The following is a 17,013-nucleotide window of genomic DNA, read 5'->3' as shown; positions in this document are numbered from 1 at the left end:
TCTCTATGCTTTAATGAATTCATTCTGTAGAATTTCTGTACATTATTCAGGGGGTATACTCCTGCTTGTCATATGCAACATAGCATAGGAAGCAACAAAGATTAGCCCACAAGTTTGATTGTTTCCAAGACTCCTAAGCAGCATAATTTCATGAAACATACTATCGAACAAAGAACAAGTTTAAAGTGGAAATGATGATGAGAACCAAAAGCAAGTAACATAAATATCGATCTTGGATTATCTATATATATATGTAGCAAATAGTTTATATATTACAGATGATTCCTATTTGATATCACACACAAAAGATGGGAAAGCAAACCACACATAAATTTGAAGTTCTAAACATCAGACAATCAAATTTAAAAGGAGCAAGAAACAGTTCAAAGTGAAGTAGCTGCATAGTTCATATTCAGACCTTGGTAGAGGACAATGCAGATGACAGGAGGAACTCCTCATCCTCCGCGAAGAGTTGCAGATTCTTCGTCTTCAGCAAAAAGTCAACGGCGGCTTCCTCAAAATCTAACAAGCAACCGAGTTTGACAAGCTCTGTGAGTGAAGCAATCTGATCAGCTGTCTCAAATAACAAACCTTGAGATATCTCCTCAGAGAAGTATGTTGCAAACTCAATCCTCCCTTTCTTTTCAGATGATCGATCAATTGTCTGCATTAAGAGCTTCGCCTTCTCCCTCTCCCAACGAAACATTCTGCTAGCTTTCACTGCCAAAGTCCTCCCTGAAGACAGTGCAACTTTATAGCTTACTAGTATTGGATCATCAGTCTCCAACACTGTCAGACCAAGGAGGTAACCAGCAATCTCGTGCCTCTTCTCAGCACATATATCAAGTGAAGGATTGGCAAGAAAGGCAAGGACAATTTGGAGCAAACCATTTTTTATCACAGTATCCCTTGGGTCGATTGTTCTAAAATCACTGACTTCTGATAAGTAGGATTCATCCTTTTCTACAGCCTCAGATATCTTCTGAACTCCAATGCTGCTATAGATACAGTTCATTTTTGCCCGAGACGTGGAAGGTTGATTAGATGAAGGATACCAGATGAATAAAGAGTCCTCAGATGCCTTATCAAACAAGTCCTTCAACAAGAGGTCATCAGGAATGAAGACATCTTGTTTGTTTGATAGCAAGATCCCATTTTTAGTGCAGACAGGAAGTTTTGTTGCACACTGCGAAAGAAGCCTCTCTGTAGTTGCATTCCAGTGCTTCGCAATGAACTCCCATACAGCAGAACAGTTGGCGACTGTCGGTTGGCAATTTGAGCTTGCCCAGATGCTCCAGAGCTTGCAGTAGTCCTCCACCGTCGGACCGTGCCTCACATCAAGAGACATGGAGAAGAATCCAAGTAAATCTTTCTCATAATGCTTTTCCAAAACATGCAGCTGTGAACCAAATAGGTTATGCTTATCATGAAGTATACAGCTTCTTGATGTCACCCATTGTCCTCCATCGTTTCCACTTGGGATCCAAATCCAATCCTCAGATTTATTGTCAGGCTCCCATTTAATTTCTTTCAAATACTTATACACTCTGCAGATAGCAGTACTTTGCAAGTGGCATTTTAGATATCGTGCGATTAAGGAGAAGCCATGACTGACATCAACAACTACACCAATGTCTTTAAGCTCATCCTTGTATGAAGTAATTGCTGAGCCATAAAATGCTTCATCAATGAAAGGACCATCCTCCTTGTGAATAAGCGAAGACCACTTTGAGTCAAACAGGATGGACTCAACAGGAAGTTTGTAACCCATGACCGTCTTCAACCATTTTTTACTCATTCTGTTCATGAGCTCTTTAGGAATGTCAATCCTGCTTTCCTTCAAATTCCGAATGCAATTCAGCAATGAGAAGACATTTGCTGTAGTCATGACTGAAGGATTTTTCGGAATGTTAAGACCGGTAACGACAAACCTTGTTCCGTCTTTCAATCCAATTGCTACACCCAAAGCCTTGAGCTCCTTTCTGTATTCATAGATTTCCCTGCCCAGACCATTGTAAGAATCACTCATATCAATGAACGGAAGATTGGCTATTGGAGAGATTGACTCCCATTCTGAATTATAAAGAATGCAATCAGTTGGCGATCTGAAACCCAATGAAGTATGTAACCACTTCTCGCTGCGCATGCAGTTAAGAAGATCAACAGCTAAGGTATAGTTGTTACAGATCTGTCTGTAAGCTGCTAGTAGTGCAAGCACATTTCTCTTTGAAACAAGAGAAGTTGATATAAATAGTTTGAACTTGTGAGCAATAGCCTTGGATGCTTCTTCAAATCTAACAACTACTCCAACTTTCTTCAACTCTTCCTGGTATGAATTGATTCTATCTCCGTAGTAACCCAAGTCAATCTGCGGCACATCATCAACTACCTTCAGAAGACATTCCCATTCTGAATTGCCCAAGAAAGTCTCGTGAGGAGCTTTGAAGCCAAGATTAGTCTTTATCCATTTCAACACTTTCAGCTGTTTTATGAAACTTTCTGATGAACTCACAAATCGAATACAGTCAAGTATCAGTATGGTGGCATCAGCTGTAATCAGGCTTGTAGAGAACTTGAAGTTATCAACAAGAAGCTTGTAATTATGTTTAAAGCTGACTAGAACGCCTAGTAACTCAAGCTCAGTCTTGTAGTCAAGAATGTCCTCACCATAGAACTTGGTGTCAATGAAAGGTAGACTACTGATATATAATGCATCTCTCCAATCAGAATCGAAGAAAATTGATCCAACCGGGGATGTATAGCCATGGGAAGTCTTTAGCCAATTGCCATCTTTGATGCTCTTGATGAGATATTCAGGAGATAGATGTTTCTGCCTCAGAAATCTAATCAGTTGAAGCAGGGAAAACACATTTGTTCTAGTCAAAGTATTATTAGCTGCCATTGACATGAGATGCTTGCCTATATAAGTTGATGCCTCGCCAAATTCGAACCTCACTCCAATTGCCCTCAGTTCTTCCTTGTAATTAGAGATCCGCAACCCATAAAACTCTTGATCAATCATTGGTATGTCAACCAAGACAGATCCAATTTGAAGCAAACTTCCCCATTCTGCACTTGATAGAAAGGATTCTGATGGGGGCTTGTAACCAATGGATGTCTTCAGCCAACTTCCATTCTTAATGCACTTCAAGAACTTCTCAGGAAGTAGTATTTCTCTTGACTTTAAGTTCCGAATCCATTCTAGCAGCAAGAATGCATGATTCATTGTCAATGGAGAAGAGACTGTAGGAAAGTCAGCATTAGGAGGACATATATAAGGCACGTCGTTGGCCTGCGTATGAGTTTTGAGAAACATCAAAAGCTGACCATCAGATGTATAGTTTCCAGCAAAAGTTCCAACGGACATGTAATCAGCTCCCAATTCAACATACTTTTCACCTCTCCATGGATTAGAACCCATCAATCCAACCCACTTGCTCCCTTTAGCAGGAACTAAAATCTGAGTTCTTTGAGTAACTACACTCCCATAGTTATCGACAAGAGGCATGGAAGAACACAACTCATTTATATACAACTCCGATATGTACTTCTTTGAAAGTGAATGATATAGAAAGTGAGTGAATATGATGACTAGTCTTCTTTCAGTCAGTGATTTCACAACAAGAAGTCCATACTTGTATGGAGACAAAACTTCTACTTTCAAAGACTTCTGAAGCCAATCCAGAACAGTTCCTCGGCTATAGAATGTTTCTAGGCATGTCTGCGTACTTGGAGGCATGAAGTAGCGACCAGAGGCAGATGCCAACTCCCGGTTCCATTCGATAAGCCAAGAGATGTAATTCTTACCAGATGCAATGCAGATCTTTTCATTCCACTGTGATGTTCTATATATGCTCCAGAAGGACAGCCCACCATTAATGTTCACAAACTTCAGGAGGGGTATGTTCTGAATATTTGTGCTATGAAAATAGTTGTCCCAATTATCAGCTATGAAACACAGAAGATCCAGGTAAATTTCCTCAGAGGCTTCCTTCACAAGATTAGATCCTTCAATGCACTTTCCGTACCATTTGCAATCGACGTATCCAACTCCGAGGAAGTTCAACACATTATCATATTCTTCCCCATCAAAATAGGAGCTCAGAACATAAGTTCCATGAGATGACAGGTTCTGCAAATCTACTCCTGACTTCTGTGCTTTGTTCAGTATATCCCAAAAGGCAGGGAAGAGCCTGCCAACTTCAGTGGGTTTACAGAATATCTTTTGTGCAGTATAGGATGCACATGGCACAATATGTTCTGCAGCCACTTTGTTTTTAATAGATAGCCTTACTGAATCCAGCAATGGGATAGAAGAAGCATTAACTGGTAGAAAATTAAACATGGAGGGAAGAGAGAATGCAGGTGCAGTGTCAATTGATTTCACTAGTGCAACAAAAGCACTGACAAAAGCAGTAGGAACGCAGTCGAGGATTCCTTTATTCCATGGGCTATCAAAAAGTATAGACTCCCTTGATGCTGCAAGAAGGAAGTCTGCCTGAATTATGAATGGCAAGTTTGTCACCATCTCAGTGGGCAAGAAGGCATAAACACCAGGAAGTCTCATCCCCCGATTCAGCCGTTGCCCGAATGGAAATGCGAGGGTGATTATCCACTCATCAACTTCAATCCTCTTCTTTACTCTACATTCTGACTTGACTGGGAACTTCTGCTTCCACATGTAATAAGTGCACTCTTCCTCTCCTCCTTGCCCATTTTCTTGTGCAGATAGATGTAGAGTAAAAGACTCTGCGTCGATGTTCTTTCTCATCTGGTAATTTGCTTCACTAGAGATAGAAACCTGGCTGACTGTGCTGAGCTTCGGATCATCATTGTCTTCCCTGACGGAAAGACACCGAATCTTTGAAAGAAAGAGAAGGATTTCTGGATGGATGCTTGAGAGTTGTTTCTTCACAGCAATCACCTTCTCAGCCTTGAGAGGCAAAATAATAGTTGTGGTGGGGAGAGGTTTAGAAGAACCATAAATCTTCTCCAAGTCAGAGACAGTGGGACTATTCTCAACCCATTCAGGGACAATGTATCCTACATCACATTCTGCTGATGGTTCTTCATTAAATTTTATCTGATACCCATTGCTGAAAATGTGTGGCTGACTAGAGATCAAAAAGACACTTTTGAATCCAATACCTGTACGTTCATTCAAAATGTAATCTGTTTTTAGAAACATAATCTCGGAGATGATGAAAAATGCATGCATCCTTTTTAACTTTCTAGTGAAATGGAATAGGATAGAATACTTTGAAGACATTATACTTCAATCATACAGGGCAGAGCTGAGATACTTTTAAAGATTAATCTCAGGATTATTTGAGCACCTGACATTACCATCACTTGTCAGAAAAGAAGTATATAAAGCATACAATTTATCCATAAAAATTAAAATGTAGCCATCCTAGAATTAATTCAAGATAGTCTGTGAAACTACCTCAAAATATGCATATGATGCCTAGTTTTTTACATCGAAAAATCATAGTAAGATCAGGCATTCTAAAATCTCAGCTCATAAGCTAATCAGAGTAGTTAAGTGAGCCATTAGAGCTAAAATTATAATATGGATGAGCAATTGACATACAATTCATAGGGAGTAAAACTTCTTTGCTGAACAAGGAATAATAGAGTAAAGAAGAGCAGAGGGATCTATAACATGGAAATGATTGAAAAAAACAAAATCAAAGACACATGATTGAATATATATCGTTTTTATTCACGATCTTTAAAATAAGATTAATATCTATATCTTGCATCGATTAGTAGTATGTCTACCACATATTGGGGGCAAAAAGATTTCGAAATTCACACTGTATGTATCAAAGAAGAATCTAGTCTTCGACGAACCTTTCTCTCCAATATAGCCGCGGTGCCTGCATCCTTTCTTGGTAGACTTTCCGATCCGACAAATGGAGTTAATGTTGGCCGGAGAGAAGCCCATCTCGTTGTTGAAGACGAGAAGCGTCGATGTGGCCCCGGTCCCGGTGATGTCTTTAGATGTGACGACAAACTCCAGCGACGGCGCCACCCCGGTCGGGTACTTGTTGTCCTCAGCATTCTATGATAATAAGCAGACCAAAATCTAATCAGAACTACTCATGTTTTCTATTACCACATCAAGTAGGGAGATGTCATACAAGTGCAGCGGTTATGACATTGCAACGGTCATGGGCAAAATTGTAAATTTGATACCCTGTATTTTTTTTTTAAAATTTAATACCCTGTATTAAGTGTTTATTCGAGTTTACACCTCGTATTTTTTATTATTACCCTATTTGCGGAATTTCTTTAAATCAAATGAAAATAAAAATACCAGGGTTTTTTTTACTTAATTGCCACTAAAAACTTACAAATTATCATAATGATCAGTAAAATATTTTGTCACTTTTAGGATTGCTATTAGAATTAATTTTTTAACAGAATATTTATAGAATATTACCACCAGATTATTCCCAAAGTTAAATAAATTCAATTTAATGACTAAAATGCCCTTCTTCCTCGGAATCTAAACTGTAGAATATTTACCTAATAATAAACGAAAATCAAATAGTATAAATTGCTTAAAATATTAAGATAGCAAAGCTTAAGCTATCTGAGACGAGTTCACTGTAGGGATTAGTAATTAAAATGAAAGTGGTATTTACAGTTTAACCCCTGAAGAATTTCGAAATTCTAGTCGATGACATTTCAGACTACAATTCGAGAGACATCGCGCGTCCGTCGATCCAAATTAATTATTTCCCATCTCGAGGAATAATGTTGCAGATCGACCGTCCATCACTATCACCCAAAGGTCGCGTTCTCCCATTTTTGGGTTTTCTCCATATTTACAAGCATATTTACAAAACTCACCTCCTATTTTTTAAAAGTTTTGTGGGTTTTCTTTTTACATCTATACCCCTCAAGAGTCCCTTATTTCGGTTTATGCCCTTCTAAAATCTGAAGCATAGAAAGATGGAGGACAGCAGGAGAACAACGAAAAACGAAATCCTCACTCAAAAATATTTGGAAGGCTCTTTTTGCATGTATACCCCTATAAATTTAGTATTTGCATGAATACATTTCAAAAACCATTGTTTTTGCATGTATATCCTTTTGAAGAAATTGAGAAAAAAGAAGAGAGAAAAAACTAGAGCATAACGAGAGATATTATAGAAGAATATATGGGGTGAAATGCAAATAATAATAATTTTAAAATAAAAGGTGTAGACCTGGATGAGCTCCATGAGGAAGTGGACGTCCTTGGAGTATAGCTCCTCGGAGAGGTAGCTGACGGCCTGGTGGATGTCCTCCGCCAGTGGATTCCTCTCCTCCCTCCCTATGTAAAACCTCTCCCTTCGTATCTTCTCAACGTGCTCTCGTGGAGTACTCATTGCCGTTGTTGTTGACGAAGAAGACGAAGCAAAACCAGATATAGAGAGAGAGAGAGAGAGAGAGTTAAAGAAGAAGAAGTGGAGTGGAGTGGAGTGGAGGGCTTCGTCGTTTTATATTACATTTCACGAGTTCTTTTACCAAACTAGCCCTCTTCCAAAACTTTTTTACCAAAGTAGACTATCCTTAAATTTATTTATCAAATGAAATTTAATTTGCTATGGCTTCTTTTTTCTAGGGCAAAAATGCCGATAAGTTCAGCGTCTTTATTTAGTCCTATATGTATAAATCACTTTAACTTAATCTTTTAAAAATTTAGGAAAAAAGTTATCTGGCGATAAAAATGCTGAACTGCTAATCAATTCAGTGTTTTTATTATGGCTACAGTGAATTATCCGATAATAAGTTTCAGAACAGCCCGTTTCTCCATTTCACGTCTTCGCTACTGTTTGCTGCTACGATATGTTCAAACTATTTCTTAAGAAAATAATATCAAAAAATGAACTCAATTAATAAACCGCTCTTAAATTATTATTGTAATTTGTTAAGATAGATACGAATTAAAATTAAATTAAATTAAATTAATCGATAACGATTTTATAATCGCTTTTCGAATGAGAATTATTGTAGAAAATATTACCGAGCCAGAGAAAAGCACATCCCATGCCTTAGCCGTTAGGGAACCAAAGGCTCCGTACGCACGTACGGATGATAGGTAGGAATGCTTTACATGGAATATTCGAGACGTCCGCATATAAAATAAGAGGGACGTCACTTCCCATAAAGAAGTTCTCTATTAAATATCCTTTTAAATACATATAGAAAACCCTTCGTTTACCCACGGATACCTCCACGTGTCCTTTTTTTTTGACGACCGGTGGAAGAAGATATCAAATATGCGTAATATCAACGGTATTTTAATCTTTTTAAACAGAGAAATTTATATATAACACCCTGCCATATAATATTATTATGAATTACACCCTAGAGTGAGATATTTTATTTATAAAATGACTAAAATATCTTTAGTTTTAAAATAACTAAAATCTTAATATGACTTGGTTGAGCGTATTTTTTATAATTTCTTTTAGTTTAATTAAGTTTAGTTAAAAAGATAGGGTGTTATATGTAAATTCTTCTTTTAAATTTTTAATTATTTTGGTTGTAATTTTGGAGGGAAAAGAACAAAAAAAATGTAAGTTAAATTTCGTTAATAAAAATAATAATTTCAGTAATTATAACCCAAGTAAATTGATATGAATAAAATTATGAAATACAAAATAATTTTATTCGAGTACTACATTTTCTTTTCTTTTTTTTTAAAAAGGAAACAAAAACTATTCGAATTCCCCATCTGAGACCTTTGGAGTGATATTGGGCTTCCCCAAAGTAATAAATTTAACCCTCTAATTCCCAATACTTGAATTTAAAAGCAAACGAATCACATCCATCCACTAACTATGCCTAACTCTCTCTCTCTCTCTTCCTGTACTCCTTCCTATTATGTCATTATTGTCATCTCTCCTTTCTTCTGTGCTGTTTCTTTATTCCTTCTTTTTTCTGTTTAGCTTTGCTATCTTTGATTCTTTGCTGCTCTACTTTCGGTGTTGATTGTGGTTTGCTTAGTGAAAGTTTAGTACGGATGCAATCCTTATACTTTACTCCTTACTTCTTGGCCAAGTAATGGAGCTTAGGAATTAGGATGCTGCAAAGATAGAGTTGGAAAGTTTGTAAATCTATTAAACTTATTTCCAATTAATGGGATTTTGTATCTTTGTCACCGTATGATTATGCTTAGATTTATTTAATTTTCTATAGTTTTATTTGTATTATTTTACCTCTTTATAATTATATCTAAACTGAAACTATTAATTTTTTTATCATATTTAATTAGTTTGAAAAGGTCGAATCTAAAAATCATATAAATAAGCCTTCGAACGCATCCAGGTAATACTGATGAGATTTCATATGACAAATATATTGAACAGATATATACTCTTTAATATTTTTATTATTTGAATTCAATCGATATTATTTTAAATGCGTCGGAAAGTTTATTTAATTCTCTACAATTGAATTTGATATGTATTTTGGTTAAATATTATAAAAAAATAGATATTTATAAGCAGATAAAATGTCACAAGTAAAACTATAGAATTTGATAAGCAGATAAAATTTAGAATTAACTTCTGATCTCTCAGATTGTTTGAACAGTATGTCAGAATTCATTTTCCACCACTGCTCTTTTTCCCTCCTCTTTTGAGTTCTTTTTTGTACTCTGTATGATCTCCCATTATGTTTTCTGCCTGTCTGAAAAATCTCTAATAGCTTCCAACCATTCCACAACTTCTCTCCCCCTCATTTTGCCTTATACTTTTCACAAAATTACTGAAAGAAAATCTATGTTGCAATGCAGAATAAATGTTTGATCTGCAACATAAATGTGAAACAGTAAAAAAATGTCCTGTGCTTATGCAGAGTAAGAGATTCAGCACAATATAACCTGCTCATTAGCTAAACAAAAATAGGCAGTTACAAATAATTCTGAACATTTGGCATTCAACTACATGCCAAGAAAGCTATTAGAAAAGAATTTGATGTATGTTTTAAGGTAAAACTTCCAATGTCTACTGGGAAATGTACAAGTAATCAAAAAGAAATTATATCTCTAAACCAGAATACAGAGAACAGGCCATGATGTGTGGAAGGTGAGTAATTCACAGTTGTCAAGTTATCTTCTACCTATTTTGTAGTCAGATTTTCTCGGCTGCATAACTTTTTAAAGTACTGCAAATATTGGTAGAAAGTCTTCCTTCTTCCCAGCCCAGGAAATGATAAACTCAATATGTGCCATAGGAGCAAGGGGTATTACGTATGCCGAAGTTGTGAAGCCTCATTAACACGAAATTAAGGACAGACTACTGCCTGCAAGAACATGTAATACATAGCAACATGAGTCCAAGAAACAGATGGTGTTACACTTTCTTGATATTACAATAACTCACGAGTATACGAGGAAACTACTGAAAGTGAAAAGTAAGGTTTCCAGCTACCATATGATAAATTCTGCAGAAAAGTCTACCAGCTAAAAGATAGGAATTTGCCAACAGTGGAGAATTTTAGCCAGTTACTTTCTTGAGGAAGGAAGAATATGGACTAAAACAAATGTTAGTAATGAGTCTAATGACAGAATCTTTTAATATAAAAATAATTCTGTCTCAAACGGTAATAAGTTTTCTTCAAATATAAAGGCCTTTGGAAAACCTCATGAAGCTTGACATCAATCAAACCTTGACAAAGAAATTAAGAAATACCTCATTTGAATATTTTAAGAGTTAGGACAGCAAAGCGAAAGAAGACAATAGCAATAAAAGCAAAAATTTCATTTGAATATATCTGTGTATTTTGAGAGACGCAGATATCTTGCAAAATATTATGTTTAGGATCTCTGATTCTTTTTCTTTTTTTCCTGTAAAAGTTCTCCATATTATGGGAGGGAAGAGAAGTGAAGAAAGCAAACTACAGTGCATCAAGAATAACAATCAATAAATTTAAAGTTCTCAAATTAGGTAATATTACAAGTTTGCAATTATGCTATTACCTGAAAATGCATCCAAGCATATGTTCCTACATGTGCATGCAAGGTGCAGGAAAAACTTACATGGACTTCCTCAAAGGATGAATTGTAGGGAGGTTAAAAATTATACCACATTTATCTTAATAACTTGGCTGGTAATTCTAATTGAGCTTTATATGGATGCAATCCAATTCCATATAAACCATTTAAGAGGAACTTCCTATCTTCTTGGCTCAAACACATATCTACTTGGGTGCAAGAAGACAAGCCTTCCCACCATACTAAGGACTCATGTAGCTATAATTAACTAGCACAAGGTGGATTTCTAACCTAGAAAGTAAGTTGTCATCTTGGCAGAAGTACAATAGATACAGCACATCAAGGTCTCTTCATTCTTCAGTAAAATTTGATTTTGAGCCAAAAGATAAGAATCATGCTAAAACCTATTTGGAACAGAACTGTTCTTGACCAACTCTATTAGGAACAAGGATGAGCTCTTCATTCAAATATGACTATTTTTTGGGGGAAATCAGTTTAGTATCATCCAACTTAAAAAGAATTTAAAATCCAAGTTTGTTTCTTTACCAAGCATCAAGTGTAACCTTACTAGATTTTGAAGTAATAATTCCTATTTGGGACTTAGGTTTGATTAAGCGCATATTTATCTTTCTTTTATACAATTGATCTAAAAAGAAATGTGCTAACTAAAATGTCACACAGACGTACACATAGTATTCATCTGGAACAAAATAATACATCATTTATTATGCCTAAATAGTTAAGATGTAAGTCACTTAGAGCATACCTCAGTGTGGAAAACCATCATTCATGTTATTTTCCATCTTCCGGAACATCACAATCAGCAAAACATTCCTTACACGATGACAGAGGTGGACTGGAACTAGAAGCCTCTACTATATCCTTTGGGAAAGTAAGAGAAGCATAGATGACGCTCTTCGCATTTAGCATTGACTCATAATTTCTACTGGCAGCTGAATCTGAGATGGCACTGCATGCTGACTTCCCTATATTTGATGAGGATGACCCATCTGTCACCTGCTCAGTTTGGATCTCAACATTAGAAGTCTCCATGGGAATAGAAGTCTTTCGGACCCCAGTGTTATCCTTGGAGATGGCAGTTTCTATAAGCCACATGAACTGCAAATTGTGGCCTTGCAAACATTTACCAGCGGCATATGCTCTTTCAGCAGATTGACTTGTCGAAAACGTAACACAAGCAGAACAACATTGAGAAGACTTCAAGCTTGCACCTTCAATGAGGGTTTCACTATTCTCAAGTGCAACAGATGTGAGGTCACCAAATGATGAAAAATGATCCTTTATGACAGCAACCTGCGGAGAACATAAGATGGACGTCAACAGTAAGAAAAAACATTCCGAAATTAACCTGTCATAATCAGCACAACTAGTACAGAGAATAGGTATCCATGATTAAAAAGGAGCAAAGCTTCCTATCAAAAGGCTCTCAGTTCAGTGGCAAATAAGTAAGAAGAAATTAAACAATATGGAAACCACTGCTTAAATAAAAAGGCTTTTTATTTCCATTTAGATACAAAGGTTGAAATTGATATGTATCCAATACTTCACATATTATAGAATTCAGTAGAAGTTGATAGGTCTCGTGTGTGTGTGTGTGTGTGTGTGTGTGTGTGAGAGAGAGAGAGAGAGAGAGAGAGAGTTACATCTGCAATTTCAGCAGGTAGAGGAGGCAAAATTCTGAATGAAGTGGGATGGTTGTCCAGCTTAAATCTATTCTGTGATGATGGCAGGCAATTAGTCTGTCTTGTAGTCCTCGGTGATTGTTGCACTCTTGTTAAATTAGCATTTGAATTGGGCGAAACAAGAGCATCACCAGCATTTCTCCTTTCCAGTATACTTCCATCTTCTTGTTGTATACCTTGTGCACTACAATTTACGGCCTCTGGTGCTGCAACTTTCACAGTTTCAGTAGGCATATCCATTTTACGCCCCTTTCCGGTAGTTTCTCCCTTTTTGACTGAAGTTGCCTGTAATATAAGCCCAATTGATTAGGAAACATACACGTTGATCTTGAACCTTGAAGTTACTATCATTGTTGATTACCTTGTCCCCATAATTTGGAAAACAATATTTTTAACGAACTTAAAAGGGTCAAAAGCAAAAGGAAACAACAATGAGAGGACAACTATTCCTATTAAAAAAAGGTATACACTGAGTCAATACTTTTAGCATCAGTAGAAAGTCTTGCTCTTGAGAAACGACTGATATCATTAACAGTCTATACTCTATAGTATATCAAAAGGACTCGAAAAAGAAGAAGAGGAAATTACCTGTTTCTCAAACTTATCTAATTGTCGTCGGAACTCATCCCTTTTCTGGGCTAAAAGTTCCTGCCTTTTACGAAGTTCTTCAAGAAGCTCCAAACTCTCCAATTTCTTTTGTACAGGAGGAGCTGCTTTTTGACCATTTGCTGCTAAAGTTTTAGGAGGATTAACAGCAGGCACTGATGTTTCAACATCACATGCATTTCTTGACTTTGGACCTGCAGATTGTAGATTTCTTTTTTCTCTGTCAGAGACAAATGGCCGATGTGGGATAGAGTGCCCCACAATATTTGCCAATTGCGGCAACTTAGAGTGGACCCTACTTTCTCCATCATCAGAAATCCTATCTCGGTCTGCCCACCATAGCTTTATAAAACGGTTACCCATTACAGCATCAGGTGCTTTGAGGGCAGCTTCAGCCTCCTCCCTTTTGGAGAATTGAACAAATGCTTTTTCACTGTTCAGTGGAATATAAATGTCAATTACTTCGCCAAACTTCTGGAAATGCGAAAGAAGAGCAAACTTTCGGTTGTTTTTTTTAGGTATACCATTGACATATAGGCTACGAGAAGCTTTTTGAGATGTCCTACTAGCACAATATTGTCCCAAGTCTGCATGCAGTCTTGAATGAGGTTCATCTGTGGACATCAGGGCCATCTCCCTCATTGCTGCAGATTTTCCTTGAATTGTAACAGGTGTTGCCTCCATGCCTTCTACCTTCATTTTGTTTCTAAGACAACTTGTTGTATTAAAAATCTCTGCTTCTGACTTACTCCCAGATGTAGTCTGCCCCCAAATAGATGAATCTGTAGATTCTAGACCCACATTGACTGCAACTCTACCACTCTGGCATTCACTTTCAATGTCATCACATAACCTGAGATCCTGACGAACAGAAGAATTAGCATCCCCTACCAGTTCGTTGATATTACTAGGTGAAGTCAGTTTTAAGCCAGTAGGTGATGTTTCAGGATGCTCATTGTTCCATAGAGGTTGATCAGGATCATACACATCTGCTTCAGCTACAGCTGCAGTAGACAGATCTCCACTCAGTTTTAATCCATCAATTGTCACTCCGGACTTGATATCTTTTGCAGGTAGAGCTTTTCTGTTTGTTAGGAGACCAGATGAAGCACTGACAATAGGTGGATCTGCCTCAGCTTGAAAACCCAGTGCATGTGAATTGGGAACTGAGCTGGGAAAATTGAATTGAGAAAGGCTCTGCAAAATGTCAAAGAAGATATTAATTGTGAAATATGAAAACAAAATGCAACGCCTTGTCAACCCTTTCATTGAAATGACAAATGGTATGTGAATGATAGATTCTTGCAGCCACATATATCTGGGAGGACTTGCATCTGAAGTTTGTACTTGAGTAAGCAAGGGCCAGATAATATCATCACAATATAATAAACTATCGAGGGACAAGTAATTCTTGTATTTAATTTGAGTATATAATGGTTCATATATACAAAAATACATAAGACAGGATCATGTCAGTTATCACATAAAGCTAAAAATGAACATGATGTATTTTTGATACAATAACCTACAGTTTGGATAGATGCTCCCAGAACTTGCATAACATAATGTAAGAATATAAAAATTGGCATGGACATGGCATGAGCTCATAGTAACAACAGACGGAATTTTGAAAAGAAACAGACCTGCACATCTTCGACAACGATTCTATTTACACCATGCTCCATTGGGCACATATCACCTCTCAAGCAAAACCCACGCTCCTCAAAGTCTCTGCAATGTTGATGGGCCATGCTAAGATTCATTAGAGGGTTAATAGTAGGTTGAAGAGCCCCATGAAAACCAAGTGAGTGAAGTGGATCCAATATTCTGTTGGTCATTCCAGAAACAAACCCATATGCACCCCAAGAACTATTTTGTGTAGAAGCACTTGGTAGGCCTGTCTGCACAAACAAGCTAGGATGTGTAGATAGTCCTTGTGAAGCCATCTTTGATGCAAAATCGATTGTGTCAAGCAGGTTATATCCTGAATCATGCTGACTCCAAGGGAACATATTTTGTCCTCTACCTCGTCCCACAGCATGAGCTGGGGATGCAGAAACAGTGAGACAAGGACCAGGATTAGAACGATATGCTTGGTTTACTCTATTCCGTCCACCTAACTCCGAAGAAGCTCGAAGAGGTGTCAAGCCAGGACGTCGCTTCTCAAACTTTGGAGAGTAATCCTCCAGGATTTCACCCTGAGAATCAGTTCCTGATAGGAGTTTCCCATTCCCAAAAGGCCTGTTTCTCTTGCCGTTAGACCTTATTAGAGGTTGTTTGATGACATTGTTGTCAAAGGAATGAGGCTCAACCTCCCTCCTACGGTGTTTATGATTCCGATCATCATCCTCATCGTCACTAATTTCTTGGTTTTCAGGATTGCTTTCTTCCTTTGATGATGAACTTCTCAGTTGTGCAGTATCTGCTGCAGGAGAGAGAGATGACTCCAGCATTGAAGTAACTTCTGAGCTTTTAGTAGTTGTCTTTATCAATGCATATTCAAGGGCTTCTCACACATTCGTAGAAAGGGAATTTGTACCTAAAGTTTCTGCATCCCTGGGAAGCATTAGAAACAACTGAAATGAGCAGCACAATATATGATACATTATTCAAGTTTTTGAAGTAACATCACCCATTAACACAATAACCTTCAAATGTAGTCTTAAACGAAGTTAGTTCTCAATTCTCATGGTATCTATGCATACTAAGTTACCAAAAGACATATAATGTCACTGGTGATTGATCACCTTTTAGTCTGAGAGCATCAGTTAAAATGAGACCACATTTTAATTTCAAGAAGATCACACCGATGAGCTGCAAAGATGCATCCAGGGTAAAACAAACAAGCAAATGCTTCTCTATAACCTCATAAAATAATTTAATAAATTTAACAATAGCCCTTCAATTTACTATAGCACTGAATCCCCCGGAATCCAGATTAATTTACTGATATTCTCCGAAAAAGTATTGTAAAAGCCTGATCTTTGCAATAATTAACAGTTTAGCACAACCCTAAATGATATCTTGAACAAGAAACAAAGGATTCTGAGAACGAGTAATACGAAGGAAGTTTCAACTGCATTTCCTACTCATCTAAGTCGTGTTCTACTTCCGTTGACAAAAGACTCAAATATGGTGAGAAGAATCAGCATTGACAAATGAAGTGATATGCCATCTACAGAGGGATCAAATAACCTCTACGTGATCAATTCCAATCAGAAGAGCAGCGATCATATGACATAGATTGTTCTCCCACAACAAATCCCCAAATCCTAAACTCTTTTCGACGATCAGAGCACGCAGAGATCACCAGAATTATTCGCCTAAGAGGATTGAAAAAGAGACGATTGCACTCACCTGAAACCAATGATCCAGAGAACGGAATAACAACTCTTCTCTCGAATTAAGTCTTGGGATTGGGTAGCGCCATTGCTAGAAGACCTAAGCCGTTGCCATTACGATTTTAGCCTCCATTTTTGTTGAGATGCTATTCCACGTACCCAAGATTTCTCCCACGAGGAGAGGAACAGGACGCAATCCGGATAAGGGATCTTATTCGGGTATAAGTCCCTTGTCGGACCAAAATACCATTTTGCTACAAGTACATACACTGCTGATAATTCCCACATTTGAGATTTGGTAGGATAATATCCTCTGTAATCGTGTTACACTTTATCCTTTTTTCTTTTAATCAAACACTAAACATAG

General features: G+C 37.2%; 2 protein-coding genes across 3 annotated transcripts; both read right to left on the bottom strand.

Moving 5' to 3' along the window:
* Positions 1-234: 234 nt before the first annotated feature.
* On the bottom strand, positions 235-7,412 carry LOC140778417 (uncharacterized). Its single transcript, XM_073123120.1, has 3 exons — positions 7,221-7,412; positions 5,857-6,067; positions 235-5,148 (listed from the first exon to the last, which is right to left on the bottom strand). The coding sequence occupies exons 1-3, from the start codon at positions 7,380-7,382 to the stop codon at positions 413-415; spliced, it is 5,109 nt and encodes a 1,702-aa protein (XP_072979221.1). The 5' UTR covers positions 7,383-7,412; the 3' UTR covers positions 235-412.
* A 2,465-nt stretch (positions 7,413-9,877) lies between these two features.
* LOC140778711 (zinc finger CCCH domain-containing protein 27-like) lies at positions 9,878-16,955 on the bottom strand. 2 transcript variants are annotated; one of them, XM_073123555.1, is made up of 6 exons: positions 16,663-16,955; positions 14,949-15,861; positions 13,288-14,502; positions 12,661-12,984; positions 11,763-12,310; positions 9,878-10,305 (listed from the first exon to the last, which is right to left on the bottom strand). In XM_073123555.1, the coding sequence occupies exons 2-5, from the start codon at positions 15,756-15,758 to the stop codon at positions 11,789-11,791; spliced, it is 2,871 nt and encodes a 956-aa protein (XP_072979656.1). In that variant the 5' UTR covers positions 15,759-15,861; positions 16,663-16,955; the 3' UTR covers positions 9,878-10,305; positions 11,763-11,788. The 2 variants fall into 2 exon arrangements, with proteins under 2 accessions (XP_072979656.1, XP_072979663.1); XM_073123562.1 differs by having other exon boundaries at positions 14,949-15,853.
* Positions 16,956-17,013: the final 58 nt, after the last annotated feature.

Source organism: Typha angustifolia, chromosome 3 (assembly GCF_048772165.1).
Source record: "Typha angustifolia cultivar Huaian chromosome 3, ASM4877216v1, whole genome shotgun sequence".
Classification (NCBI taxonomy): domain Eukaryota; kingdom Viridiplantae; phylum Streptophyta; class Magnoliopsida; order Poales; family Typhaceae; genus Typha; species Typha angustifolia.
This window is presented reverse-complemented; position numbering and strand designations above follow the sequence as displayed.